Source organism: Moschus berezovskii, chromosome 3, assembly GCF_049115385.1.
Source record: "Moschus berezovskii isolate FMDL1 chromosome 3, NW_MosBer_1.0, whole genome shotgun sequence".
Taxonomy (NCBI): domain Eukaryota; kingdom Metazoa; phylum Chordata; class Mammalia; order Artiodactyla; family Moschidae; genus Moschus; species Moschus berezovskii.
The window spans coordinates 69,454,128-69,469,189 of NC_142462.1; the positions used below are offsets into that span (position 1 = coordinate 69,454,128).

General features: G+C 40.4%; 1 protein-coding gene across 2 annotated transcripts in view; it reads left to right on the forward strand.

Annotated features, from left to right (window-relative positions):
• The window catches only part of AOAH (acyloxyacyl hydrolase), a 196,432-nt gene that overhangs the window by 57,791 nt on the left and 123,579 nt on the right, over nt 1–15,062 (forward strand). For both annotated transcript variants that reach the window (XM_055420873.2, XM_055420871.2), the window contains exon 5: nt 14,936–14,995. In XM_055420873.2, the coding sequence (XP_055276848.2) occupies nt 14,936–14,995 (60 nt within the window). The remainder of the gene's footprint in view (nt 1–14,935; nt 14,996–15,062) is intronic.

The window sequence follows — 15,062 nt, forward strand, 5'->3', positions numbered from 1 at the left end:
TTTGTTCGTAGTGATGCTTTCTAAGGCCCACTTGACTTCACATTCAAAGATGTCTGGCTCTAGTTGAGTGATCATGCCTTCATGATTATCTTGGTCATGAAGATCTTTTTTTGTACAGTTCTTCTGTGTATTCTTGCCACCTCTTCTTAATATCTTCTGCTTCTGTTAGGTCCATACCATTTCTGTCCTTTGTCAAGCCCATCTTTGCATAAAATATTCCCTTGGTATCTCTAATTTTCTTGAAGAGATCTCCTGTTTTTCTCATTCTGTTGTTTTCCTCTATTTCTTTGCATTGATCGCTGAGGAAGGCTTTCTTATCTCTCCTTGCTATTCTTTGGAATTCTGCATTCAGATGCTTATAGCTTTCCTTTTCTCCTTTGCTTTTTGCTTCTCTTCTTTTCACAGCTATTTGTAAGGCATCCAGTACTGTTACTTATTTTCTTGCTCGGATTTTTTCAGTGTTGGCCACTATCAGATTGCCTTGTGTCCTTTTCAACGCAGTGCCATTTCTTTTTTTTTTTTTCTTTGCTTGTCTTCCTTCTTTCATTTTTTCCTCTTTTCCTTTCAAACTTCCTTACTTTCTTGTAATGCCAGATGAGTATTGTATTGTCATCTTGTATTTTTTTTGCCCCAACACTAAAATCCACCATTTTCTAAGATGACTTGGTTCCTTTTATTAGAAAATGGTGTTTAGAAACCTAGATCTAGTTGCTGGGTGTTCAAGTTTTTATTGGAATGACATCGCTTCTAGATCTTCCTGGTGGAGAATTTAGTAAAGTATGTATGTATGTAACCTATGAATCTATCCATCTATGTGTGTGTGTGTGTGTGTGTGTGTGTGTGTGTGTGTGTACTGATGTCTCCAACTTTAGATAGTACCACAGGGCCAAACTCTATTTTATATATATAATTATTAAACATATTTTGGAGTTGAGGCTTAAGGTCTTGACCTAGGTTTCATATCTAGTGAGTAGAACCTGAAATTAACCTGGGGCTTCGGACTTCAGACCTACAACTCTTCGTATCAGCACATGTGTGTTTGGCAGAGATTATGAAGCACATTCAGAGTAGCCAGTTCTTAATATCAGAAAGTAAACATCTCTTGGTTTTAGTTTTAATGGAAATATTATGAAGAGCGTAAGTTCTAAGAATCTTGCCCAAGGATCCCAACTTTCTCCTTACCGGTTAAATCATTTGGTCAGTCATTCACATAGCCAGCCACGCCTCAGCAAACATTGCTTGAGCACTTACTGCGTGCTAGCCCCACTGCAAGGCCCATTGAGTAAGCTCTCTCTTTTAACCACCACAAATCTGAAGGACAGATATGACTCCTCCATTTTATAGATGAGTCCACTGAGACCTGGAGGATCAAGAGACCTATAGTCCTGTAGCTTCTACAGAATTTTTTTTTTCAGGCAGCAAATATTTATAGAGAGTGAATTATGTAAGACAGTATTCCAGCCTATGAGGCAGGCAGTCACAATGCAAATAGTGATTCTACAAGGAAGGCAGACTTGTAAACAAACTCTGACGAAGAGACAAGTGTTCTAACAGAGGGTGCAAAGAGGAACAGAAAGCTCACAGAGCAGGGCTGGGCTCTCCCTGGAAAGGAGTGGAGATAGCTACCTTCAAGGTGCAGCAGGTGTTGACTCCACATAAAGGCTTCTGGGTACATCTGCCTCAGAGCCCTTGTTTTTGGGTACTTGGCTTAGATCCCTTCCAGTTCTCTTCACAGTCAGCTACTTCTCCTCCTTCAACTTTCTGTTGAAATGTCTCTCCTCACACTCCCTCTGAAGGTCTTCTTTGTGCTCTCACACAGCACTTTCTCTTATAGCACTTGAGGATAGAGACCATGTCTTTCTCACTCACCATCATGTTTCCAGGACTGTGCAATGCCTGACACATAGTAGGTGCTTTATAAGTTTTGTTAAATGAAAGACTAGATGGTAAGGGCCTTTCTGAACATGTATTTGCTTTACTTCCTCCCTTGCGAGGGTTTATCTGGTCTCAGTGGAACATACCAAAGTATAATGGTTTAGCTGATTTTAGAATGTGAAGCAGTTTTTAGAAATATGTGTGGAGTCCCACCCAAGGGCATCTGGTTCAGTACTTCTGGAATGAGATTTGAGCAGCTGCACTTCTACAAAACTTATGATGAGCACTGAAGGGTAAAAACTGTTGGCCTAAGCCTGAAAGCTGCCATCAACAAGCCTGAAAATACCGTTTCTCCTCCTGCTTCTGGCCTTTTCTTTGTCATCTGGTAGTTTCCCAGACACCCAAAGTCACATGTCCCCGTTCACCCCCAGCCTCATCCTTGATTCCTTGACTTCTGCCCCTTTTCTCATGGATTCATTAACAAACTCTGTTTATGGGCTTTAAGTCTCCAAACCCCCACTGCTAAGACCTCTTAGAAGGGCTGAGGAAACTGAAGGTTTTAGAAACAATATATTTAGAGTTCACTCCTTTTTATGGATTTTCTCGTAACAGTTTGCTAATCGGGCCAAACTGCACTGAAGTTATCTACACCCAAGGAGGGAAAGGAGGACACCTATTAACCAGCTCAGGTTGCTCCCATTCTAAAAATTAATATAAAAATAAACCCCAGGACTCCCATTCTTCTCCAGCCACTATCTAATTTTTTCCTTCCTCTAATTGAGGGGTAGTTCAATATTGTGGTTATGAGCACAGATCTTTGAGCCAGACCACCTGGGCTCAAAGCCTGGCTGCATTTCTTACTCTCTATCTCTCCTTAAACAAGTTGCTCAATTGCTCTGGGCCTCAGTTTCTTCATCTGTAAAGTGGACATAATACTCAGGCTTCATAGGGTAGTTGTGAATATTTAACAATTTAATATGTATCTCCAGCTGTATTTATATGCATACATACCTATAAGTGTGCATATGTATTTTATAGTGGGACAGGAGATTGAGTTTTAGGATGGTGCTTTCTTTGCTTGTAATAAGCATTAGTAAGTGTTAGTTAGGAACAGCAGCAACTTCCAGCTATCTTTTACAGGAGGAGAGCTTTTCTTCACTTCCCATTTGCTTCTCAAGTTACTGCAGGTTGGCCTCTAGCCCCATCACTCTAATGAAACACTTCTTAAGGCCACCAATGACTTCCTAAACATCAAATCCAGGGTCTTTCTTGTCCATTATCCTCTGCATTTAACACTGCTTGCCACTCCCTTCCAGAAACTTCTCTGCTCTTTCCTGGTTCTCCTTGCACTACTCTGTCTCCTTGAGGCTACCCTTCCCTTCCTAAGCACCAGGACCCACCCAGCCAGGACTCTGCTCACTCTGGGCTTTCTCCCTGAGTAATTATAGTCAGGACAGCCTGGCAGTTAAGCACAGACTGCCCAATGCCATCCTGCGGGGATCAGTGACCCTGGCCCCACCATGTACTTGCTAAGTGATTTGAGATATATCATTTAACTGCCTTGTGTTTTTTCATATGTTAAATGAGAAACAGAGTAGAGACTACCTCCAAGGGCTAATGTGAAGACTACACAAATTAGCATGTGTGAAAATTCTTAGAATAGTGACTGATCATCATAAACATACAAAACATTTGCTCTTGATATTAAGCCTCACAAAGTTCAAGACTTTCCTCAGAGTTTCAGCCACTGCACGCAGCTGCCAGATAAATATCTTCTTTTGTAGTTCCCAAAGACAGCTTGAACATAACGTGTCAGAAACTGGACTATTATCTTTTCCCCACATCAGCTATTCCTCCCATATTGCATATTTCAGTTTTGACACCAGCATTCACCCTTCTAATGGCTCTTTCTAGTCTATTCCCCTTCTTCATCCTCAATTCTGCCTGCCTCATTCAGGGACTTATCATTTCTTTGGCCATCTAATGTAAAGATCGGAGAAGACCCTGATGCTGGGAAAGATTGAGGGCAGAAGAAGCGGGCAGTAGAGGACGAGCGATGGTTGGATGGCATCCTTGACTCAACGGACATGAGTTTGAGCAAGCTCCAGGAGTTAGTGAAGGACAGGGAAACCTGACATCCTACAGTCCAAGTAGTCACAAAGAACTGGACACGATTTAGCAACTGAACAACAATTACAATCATTTCTAGGGTGGAGTCCTGCAGCAACTTTGTAATTGATATCTCCACCTCCCACCTTGAAACCCTCAAATCCAGGCACCCAAGTGATGTTTCCAAAATGCAAATCTGACATGCTCCCTTTCTTGCTTGAATCCCTCGGAGCCATCCATCAAGGTCAAGACAAGGCCTGAGTTCCATAAACTAGCCTGTCCTTCTCTCCCCGGCCTTGTTCTTGGAGGAACTGGTTCATCCACTTCTCTGCAGCAGCTCAGCACTTATCACTCCCCTCACATCCTGCTTGTTCTCACCTCCCAACCTTGTTCTATTTTCCCCTGCACCTGTGATACCCTATCCCTGAGTCATCTTTTAAGGTCTTTTAAGTTAGTTCAGCCGTCACCTTCTTCAAGAAACCGCTGGACACCTATGCTTCTACTCCAGTGAGGATTAGATTCCGTTTCTCATTGTCCCCATGATACTAACAGCTGTATCCTAACAGCTAGCATTGCAGTTTCCAACTTGTATGTTAGTCATTAGTTTATGTGTCTGAAGCTATGAGACTGACAGCTGGACTATAACTGTCAGACTGGGACTACACCTGAGCCAGTTCTCTCTCCCCAAGAGGTTGGCACACTGTCCAATAAATATGTATTGAATGAATGGATTACATTTGAACCGAGTTCTTTCTATGGAATAGGACAGTAATGCCTTTATAATTCTTCTTCTCGCTACATTCCTTCCCAACACTAGCTAGTGTCTATACTTCCCGTGCATCTTCTTCTTTATCTCTTTAACAGACCAATCCTTAAGATGGTCTTCATCTTAATCCTTAAAATGCCTTGATCCCATTTTTTAGCAATAAAGTATTTTTTATTTTTTTAAAAAAGGATATCTTGATCCATTTATCTAGACTTGGGCTTTCCTGCCAGTAATCTTCCAGATGATTCATCATGGGCATCCATTCTGTCCTTTCTACTCCTCCTTTCTGAACAAGGACATAATTCTCTCCCAGAAATGCAACTCTGTGTTATTCTCCTATTGTAACAACCTAGAGTTCAGTATAATAGGAGCCCCAACTTGAATGAGTTTTAGAGGCATAAGAATATACCTCCAAAGGCTACTGCAGATCAAAAGCTACCACAGTTCTTGGAATCAAGAAGATGCTCAATAAATGGTGACATTTTTAAAAAATAAAATGAATCCGTGAATGAGCACTAAAATCAAATTGGCAAGAGGGTGGAGTTTAGAGTCTCCCCTATTTAAAACCAAAATGTTCTCTAGTAACCAGCAGTTAATCCTTTGTTCTTACTCAATAAAAGTAATCTCTGATCCTGAGCTCCATTTTTTTTCAACATGGAATGTGTGTGTGTGTGTGTGTGTGTTTGGGTAAATTTCTTTATCTGTGTTGTTACCACTTGACTTTTTATGTCAGGTACATATAAGATAAAAATGAATTAAGTGTTCTCAGTTTAGCAGAATTTCTATGTCAAACAAGAAAAGGAAATTACTTCCTCTGTCATCATTCTTACATTGGTGCCTCCATGGCTACTACCACAGGCAACTCTAGCAAACTAGTAGCTCAAAACCTGAACTAAATTGAAAAAAATCAAACTTCTCTTCTCCTTCAGTTGTTAGTCAACCTACCCAGCTTGCTGTATTTGGTCTTCTTCTGTTCTTCACCCTAACTCTGTATAATATGTGAGTGTTTTCTCACAAATCCAGGTCTAGAAGAAACCAAATTATTAAATAAAAAAAGGAGCCAATTGTGTGATCATCAGAGTTTTAGGTTAAGGAAATTTCCTTCTTGAGTGATAGCTGTTCTTCAACTGTGACTTGGCAAACCATTAGAAAATCAAATGTTGTTTTTGAAGAGAACGTACATCCAAGAATAGTTTTTGTGTGCCTTAATATTCTGGAAGACTCAATAAAGTTTTCCAAATTACCTCACTTAATGAATTAATGCCATTCCTGGAAGACAAACATATCTGATAACTGAGGTCAGGAATGGTTCAGTTCAATTCAGTTCAGTCTCTCAGTCATGTCCAACTCTTTGCGACCCCGTGAACCGCAGCACACCAGGCCTCCCGGTCCATTGTCAGCTCCCAGAGTACACACAAACCCATGTCCATTGAGTCGGTGATGCCATCCAACCATCTCATCCTCTCTTGTCCCCTTCTCCTCCTGCCCTCAATCTTCCCCAGCAGCAGGGTCTTTTCAAATGAGTCAGCTCTTCGCATCAGGTGGCCAAAGTATTGGAGTTTCAGCTTCAACATCAGTCCTACCAATGAACACCCAGGATTGATCTCCTTTAGGATGGACTGCTTGGATCTCCTTGCAGTCCAAGGGACTCTCAAGAGTCTTCTCCAGCACCACAGTTCAAAAGCATCAATTCTTCAGCACTCAGTTTTATTTATAGTCCAGCTCTCAGTACTAGGGTGAGAAAGTCTTGACCGACATTGAAAGACTCTCAAGTCATGGACAGTCATTCTGTTATTCCCATAATATACATTTACTCAGCCCCTACTGTATGATAGGCACACATTGCTGCTGCTGCTACTAAGTCACTTCAGTCATGTCCGACTCTCTGCAACCCCATAGAAGGCAGTCGACCAGGCTCCGCCGTCCCTGGGATTCTCCAGGCAAAACACTGGAGTGGGTTGCCATTTCCTTCTCCAATGTGTGAAAGTGAAAAGTGAAAGTGAAGTCGCTCAGTCGTGTCCAACTAGTAGCAATCCCATGGACTGCACCCCACCAAGCTCCTCTGTCCATGCGATTTTCTAGGCAAGAGTACTGGAGTGGCTTGCCATTGCCTTCTCCAGGCACAGGTTAGGGGATGAAAAATGAAAGGTAATTGACAATCACAATCTGAGTGCCTGTAACACACCAAAAGCTGGACAAAGGACTTATCATACAGCATTGAAAATCCTCTCACACAAGTGCAAAGTTATTCCATTATCCCAATTTTGTAGATGAGAAATATAAATTCAAGTAAATTGTTGGTTGTGGACCTGTTTACTTGACAGTGTTTCTAAAGTTCCTCTTTAAACGTCTCAGGAAATTATGAGCAATGAGATAAATTACAGGGGAAAATAGCTATCTAGATGCAGAAAAGTCAGCCTAAAAGCTTAAATTGGAACAGAATATAGTGTCTAAAAATAAACTCAAATGCATTTGAGATTTTTGTTTTTGATAAAAAAAAATTTCAAATCAGTGACAAAACACTGGCGTATTCAGTAAATGGGTGGGATTAAAGCATAGTCGTTTAGGAATAAAATTTAAGGTGGATACTTGTCTATTCTTTATGGCAAAATAAATTCCAAATGAATTAAAGGTTGAGTCATAAAGAATGGAACCATAAAAGAAGAAAAACCTAAGTAATTTTATTTGTAATTTGTGATCCCAAAGTCACAAAGGGAAATATGAATGCACCTAACTGGTGAAAAACCTGACATATACAAAGTCAGAAGACAAATGGCAAACTGGGAAAGCATTTTTGTAATATGCCACACTATGAATTATTTTCTCCATGATTCAAAGAGCTCTTACAAAAAAAAAAAAAAACAGAGCAAGCATGGCAAGAAAAAAAATGGCTTATAGAGAAAGATCAAAGGGACAAAAATATAGGGAGAAATGATGATCCTTTTCTCATAATTAAAAAAGTAAAAATTAAATGAGATTCCATTGACCTCTTATGTATTTTGCCTCCACAAAACTCTTTGAAGGTCATTAGACAAGAAATTATCACAGAAACAGAAAGGCTGTAAATATCAGAGACCACTAAATTAAATCACTCCCTGAAGACTTCAAGGTTTAAAACTCTAACAGAACTGAGAACAGCATTTAACACCATTCTTAAATGTACAGTCTGCTATTCAGTCATTTCCCCCAGCATTTCAAAGGATTTGATAGACATTCCAAGCTGCATTTCAGTTTAAGCCCACATTTGGAAGCTTGGAGAATATGTATACTCAGACTTAAATTTTAAGTCTTATTTGGAGGTCATTAAACTCGGAAACAGTGTCAGACTTTATTTTTTTGGGCTCCAAAATCACTGCAGATGCTGATTGCAGCCATGAAATTAAAAGACGCTTACTCCTTGGAAGGAAAGTTACGACCAATCTAGATAGCATATTAAAAAGCAGAGACATTACTTTGCCAACCAAGGTCCGTCTAGTCAAGGCTATGGTTTTTCCAATGGTCATGTATAGATGTGAGAGTTGGACTGTGAAGAAAGCTGAGTGCCGAAGAATTGATGCTTTTGAACTGTGGTGTTGGAGAAGACTCTTGAGAGTCCCTTGGACTGCAAGGAGATCCAACCAGTCCATCCTAAAGGAGATCAATCCTGGGTGTTCATTGGAAGGACTGATGCTAACGCTGAAACTGCAATACTTTGGCCACCTCATGCGACCAGTTGACTCACTAGAAAAGACTCTGATGCTAGGAGGGATTGGGGGCAGGAGGAGAAGGGGATGACAGAGAATGAGATGGCTGGATGGCATCCCCAACTCGATGGACATGAGTTTGAGTGAACTCCGGGAGTTGGTGATGGACAGGGAGGCCTGGCATGCTGTGATTCATGGGGTCGCAAAGAGTCGGACATGACTGAGCGACTGAACTGAACTGAATTGAACTGAAACTCTTAGAGATCTCAAGAATCCTCAGTGGATAGCACTAATAACACAAATGTTAAGTTACCCTTGACTTCTGATAAGGAGAAGAAATCAGATAATTCCAAGTATAATTCCAAGTATAATTATTCCAAGTATAATTCCAATAATTAAATGGTATTCAAATTTGTAAACCTTTCTTGCCTGCTTTTGAGAAGTTAAAAAATAATGGCAACTGTATCTCTCTTGAGAATATGTTTTCTTCCCTTAGCTCAAGAAAGCTAATGACCCTAGTGAATCTGAACAGTTCTAAAAGACACTTTGAGCTTTTAAGTTTCAATAACCAGGAAAGGTTGGGGGCAGGAGGAGAAGGGGACGACAGAGAATGAGATGGCTGGATGGCATCACCGACTCTGTGGACATGAGTTTGAGTGAACTCTGGGAGTTGGTGATGGACAGGGAGGCCTGGCATGCTGTGATTCATGGGGTCGCGGAGAGTCGGACACGACTGAGCGACTGAACTGAACTGGACTGAACCAGCCTCTCAGCTTCCACTGTTGGCCCTCATCTTCACCTAATTAATCACCCACAGCAGAGCTCAGATCAGAAATCATTTCTTCTAAGAAGTTTTCGTTGATGCCCCAAATTAGGTCCTCTAGGATTTCTCTCCTTCATGTTTCTAGAAACTATCATAATTGTAATGAAACAGTTGTACAATAAGATAAATAACTGCAAAATTATGATTTATTTTTTATTTTTTTATTTATTTTTATTTATTTATTTCTTTGAACTGCAAGTTAAGTTTCATTTGGGGCAAAATGAGGACTGCACCTTAGGAGACAGTGTTTCAGTTCTCTGAGAAACTCTCTGAGAAGGCAAGGGGAGAGCTAGGATATGCAGGACTTTTGCAACAAAGGGCAGGTAGTCTGAATGTCAAAAGATTATTGTTTTTTTTTTTTTCTTTTACAATATTATATTGGTTGGTTTTGCCATACATTGACATGAATCCGCCCCGGGTGTACATGAGTTCCCCCTCCTGAAACCCTTCCACCTCCCTCCTCCCTTTATCCTCCCTCTGGGTCATCCCCACACACCAGCCCCGAGCATCCTGTAACATGCATCGACCCTGAACTGGTGATTTGTTTCACATATGACAACATACATGTTCCAATGCCATTCTCCCAAATCATCCCACCCTCACCCTCTCCCACAGAGTCCCAAAGACTGTTCTATACATCTGTGTCTCTTTTGCTGTCTCGTATACAGGGTTATCATAAAATTATGATTTAATGTCTGCCCCTTCTGTTAAGGTGTAAGCTCCAAGAAGGCAGATAATCTGGTTGATTTATTTTTTAAACTCTTTGTGACTTCCCCAGAGTCCAGCACATTTCACTGCATATATTAATTTCTCAATAAATATTTGTTGAATGAGCAGTATGATATACAGAATAATGGCCTCCCCAAAGAAGTCCATATCCTAATCCTCAGAATCAAAAAAGACTTTGCAAGTATGATTAAACTAAGGATCTAGAGATGGAGAGATTATCCGGGATTATCTGGATGAACTCTATGTAATCACAAAGTTCCTTATAAGAGAAAGGCAGGAGGATCAGCATGGGAGAAGACTGTGATAACAAATGCATTGATCAGAGCGATGAGGCCATCAGCCAAGGAATGTGTATAGCTGCTAGAAACCAAAGAGGCAAGGAACATATTTCTCTCTGGAAACTACAGGAAATGACAGGAAAAGTTGTGGGGTGGGAATAGTGTTATTTAAAATAAGACTTTTTAAAAAGATATTTCCTGGAGAAAAAGGATAGAGACTGTGTGACTAAATGTACAAATGACACTAATAGGTCCACAATGCAAAATTGGCCCAGGAGAAGAAAAAGAGGAAATTTAGCTAATGATAAAATACGTATGAAGAAAAGATATTTAACAGCATAAGGGAATGCATTCAATAGTGGTGGTGCTTTTCAGTTACTTTCACAGTTTTCCCTTTCTTTCTCTCTCTCTCTATTTTTTTCCCCCTTTTTGGTCCCCAGAAGAAGAAAATGACATAAACTGATGTGATTTTTTTTCACATATTCCAGTCATAAAACTGGGAAATGTGGGAACATCAAAATCAAATTGGATTTTGGGAGAGCTAAATCCTACATGTTGGAAAATAGCCACTATAGTTTACAGTGGAATGCAGATAATGTAATAAACCAGAAAATTCCAGTTGGACAGGCTACTATTTGTTACAAACTTATATAAGCAATGCCTCCATGGGTATATACTACTGTGTGCTCTGATGATCAAGCAAAGTGTTGGCCTTTCCCCTTTTTTAGACAGCTAGGGAGCCATGTCATGTTGTCCTTGGAATTTTCCAAGTCCTTGAGTAAAAAATTGCAATATACATATCCATGGTTCTTTGGACTATAAGCTTCAAGAGTGAGGGCTTATATCTCTGTGAGCCCGTGTAATGGCTTCCTCTGCAATTCACTCATGAGACTCTGAAGGAGATTTGAAACTGGAATAAGGAAACACCGCAATCAAAAGGAGGAAGTAACGAGAAATTGAAAAGATTTGACCATAACAAATTGCAGGGTCAAATGAGTATTTCCAGAACCAAGCCCCTCATTGTTGATGGAGAATCTGCTTATGCTCAGGTGAGTGCTCTCAGGGAGTCAGAAACATCATTATGGCTTCCAGCCAGGAGAGTTTTATATCTGACTCACAATCTATTCCCCAACTTTCTCTCCAATCACTGATTACAGTTGCACCCTCCATTCTGAAGTTGTAGTTTTCCAGAAGTTAGAAGCGTGGTCCTCATGCTTTAGAAACAATGGCTTAAAAATGCTAGATTACCAACAGTGAAAATGCTACCAAGATAAGAGAACAATTATCTTCATTTTCACGTTGATTACAATTTGCCCCCTTTGCCTGTCTTTAAGACAAGCAAACAAATAGCTTTAACAAATGTCTTTGAGTCTTTACATCCAATTTTACAGATAGCAGAGACTTGGAGGTTATATAATTTAAACATGGTTGTCTGCAAGCAGAGCATGTGGTCCAAGTCTCTGAATTCCAGCACCTTTCCCACCACTGTCATGCTGTTTTCCAAGAATAAATTAAATCTGAAATTTTAACACAAGCCAGATAATATCATCAAGGCTCAGGGAGATGGCAAATTTAGCTCCTATGGCATGTGGATGATTTAATGCAAAGGATCACATGGCTGGGGAAGAGTGCTGGCTCTGTATGCCTAGCACCTACACACCTGTGTGGAAATTCATGTAACCCAGGGACAAGCGTAGTCACGAGCATATGATTGATAATGAAAGAAAAAAGAAATATTCATTCAACCAGTCATTTCTGTGTGCAATCATTCATTCACTCATTCCACAAGTTCTTCTAAAGTATCTGTGTCATGCCATGAATTATATATTAGGGATGTAATAGTGAATGACACATAATCCTTCTCATCAAGGGTTTTGTATCCTGGGAGAGAAGAATGACAGCAAACTGGTAAGACTACAATGTAGAAAGTGTTAAGTAGTAATTACTTTTATCCTGATTTTATAGATGAGGTAACCGAGGCTTAGCATGGATAAATAACTTGTCCCAAGTTACAGAGCCAGTAAATTACTCTGTTCAGATTCAAATGAGACATGTTTGACGCAAAAACCCTTGCCTTTACTCCCACACTGGGAGATGTTAATGGGTGTGCTAGAAAAGAAAATCGTTGTTAAGTTTTAAAAGTTTGGGAAGTTTGTAAACTAAATTCCCTTCTGGGAGAGCCATTGCACATATTAGCATATTCAAGGGGTTGAGCCACTTTAGGGTAAGGAGTGCCATTTGGAAAGGCATTTCCCAAACATTCAGATGTTTCAGCCAAAGCACATTGCACTATATTGACAAGGATGGGAAAACATGCAGAGAATATAGTGCACACAGGATGCTCCAGATCTCAATATAATGTCCCTCAACATTTCAGGAGTATGGGTGAATTAGACAGGACACAGTCACAAACCGGCCTTCTCAGGTTCTGTGATGTTAAAGAGTTGAATTTTGGTACACTCAGGAGTGAAGGAAATAAAGAAAAATTGTATTATTAGACATGAGTTTCTATAGGGAATAATTTTTAGTGATCAAGTTCTCTGCTATCAATTATAGCAGCAGTAGATTTGAAAATTACAGAAAGTGCCTTTTCTTCACATCACACTTTGACAGCAGTGACAAGCTCCCACAAAGGAAGAAGCCCCCTGTGACATAAAATGATGCTTTTAGACGTGAAATTTTTTTATTGTCAAGGAGCAGGCATTTATGAGGGGGTTTAGGGGTGGGGAGAAGCTCACTGATCTACTCCTGATCTTTTCTAAAAGTTTATTAGGACAAGCTGCTCCTCATTCCCAAATTTAATGACATAAATTGATTTACAAATGGAGCAAAGTTTGAAAGAAGCTGTTCCTGAGGACTTGACTGCCCACTGGAGGTAGTAAATGCATAAATAATTCCAGTGGAAGACAGAAGAGTTAAGAGAAAAGGACAAATGGGGCTTTGAGGCCATTTCTGTTATGTAGGAAGACAAATGGAGGGAGCTCCTCTGCTTTTAATTTTTTATCAAATAGTGGCATGTCTGACCTTTGGGCGGAATTTGTGGTCTATTATTATATCTGTGTTCCACCATATCCTACAGTGACTATTTTCCAATACATAGGATTTAGCTTTACCAGAAGCATCTTTTAAAAGCACTCGTGATTTCTCTTACGATGGTATTCGTGCACTTTAACTGTGGGAGCCAGTGCTGCTCTTGTCAAGCCAAGACCATACACATCTGCCCTCAGCGTTCCAGGGGGGACCCAGAAGCAGCAATTATGCCCAGCACTAAGGTGTCAGGAGGTACTTGCCAAAACCCTTGTCACTTCTTCTTCTCCTCCTCCTTTTTCTTCCTTGTCTTTATTTCTCACTAAACATTGGTCTCCCTAGAGAACTGAGCTGGGTTAAAATCAGATCAGTTCTCTCAAGGGGATCCAAATGGCCCTTCCTAAAAAGATGCTGTCAGCACCTTCTCTCTGCTTCATCTCGCTTCCACTTACTGCGCTTACTGTACCTGTTCCTGGTGCCTCCTTGCCAGAACGGGAATTTCAGGAAGACAGGAGTGTCCGTTCACCCCCAGATCTCAGGGTTCTCACTACATCCCTGTACTGGGAACAGATCATTTTCAATAAGCAACAGGGCAATGTGTGTTGAGTTCTTTTTTTTTTTTTAAAAAAAAAAAAGCACTTATTGCTGAATTTGTGCTCATTATTGAAAATTTAGGGAAAAGTTATCACCAACTATTATTATGGCAAATTTCTTTGCAAGGGGCTTCGCAGGTGGTGCGGTGGTAAAGAATCTGCCTGCCAACGCAGGAGACACAGGAGATGCAAGTTCCATCCCTGGGTCAAGAAGATCCCCTGGAGTAGGAAATGGCAACCCACTCCAGTATTCTTGCCTGGAAAATTCCATGGACAGAGGAGCCTGGTGGGCTACAGTCCATAGGGTTGCCAAGAGTAGACTGAGCACACGCACGCACACATTTGCAGGGTTTTTTTTCATTTTCTGTATGTGCAAAATCTGATAACCTATTTTTTCTTTGTTTGGCACAATATCATAAATGTTTTCTTTCACTTTTATTTCTATATCTATTGCATACCTACAATGTATCAGGAACTGTGCTAGACCCTGTAGATGCTTGAGATGGGCCTCAAATGCAAAGGGGTATTTCCAAAGCAGAGAAACAGGGGACCCATAATTAAGGCAGAGGAACACCACCCTCAATGTTGTGGAGAATGAACTTTAAGCTAACAAGGGCCACCAAAAAGGAAACCATAAGAGAAATTTGCACCTCCTGCACTGGGGCTTTCAGACCCAAAGACAAGTCACTGAGCTTAGCATAGCAGGCAAGAAGACAAAGGTTCAGATGGCGTCTTTTTTGGACACTGGCTCTGAGATCTACAGCCAATTTCTTAGCTTTTGTGCATCTCAATTTCTTCATCTGTAAAAAGGTCATATACTCTCAGAGATGCTGTGAAGATTAAATAGCATAATATTTGCAAAGCACTTAGTGTAGCATCTGGCACAAAGCAAATCCCTTATTAAAGAGAGTTATTAACATGAAATTGCTTTCCTGTGAGTTATTTTATCAGAAAGCTATAGAATAATGCACTTATTGCTAAGTTATAAACTTAACACAGAAAAAGAAAAGATGGGATACAAGTTGTAATATTGTCTAACTTTATTTTTATAGGAGGAATGGAAATTTATACTTGAGAAGGCCAGACAGATTGTCAAGAAATCCCCAGCTCTGGTAAGCAACTGACAGGGAGAATGCCAGCACTGTCCTTGGCACGTTCACATCCCTCTGGCCCCTGCTC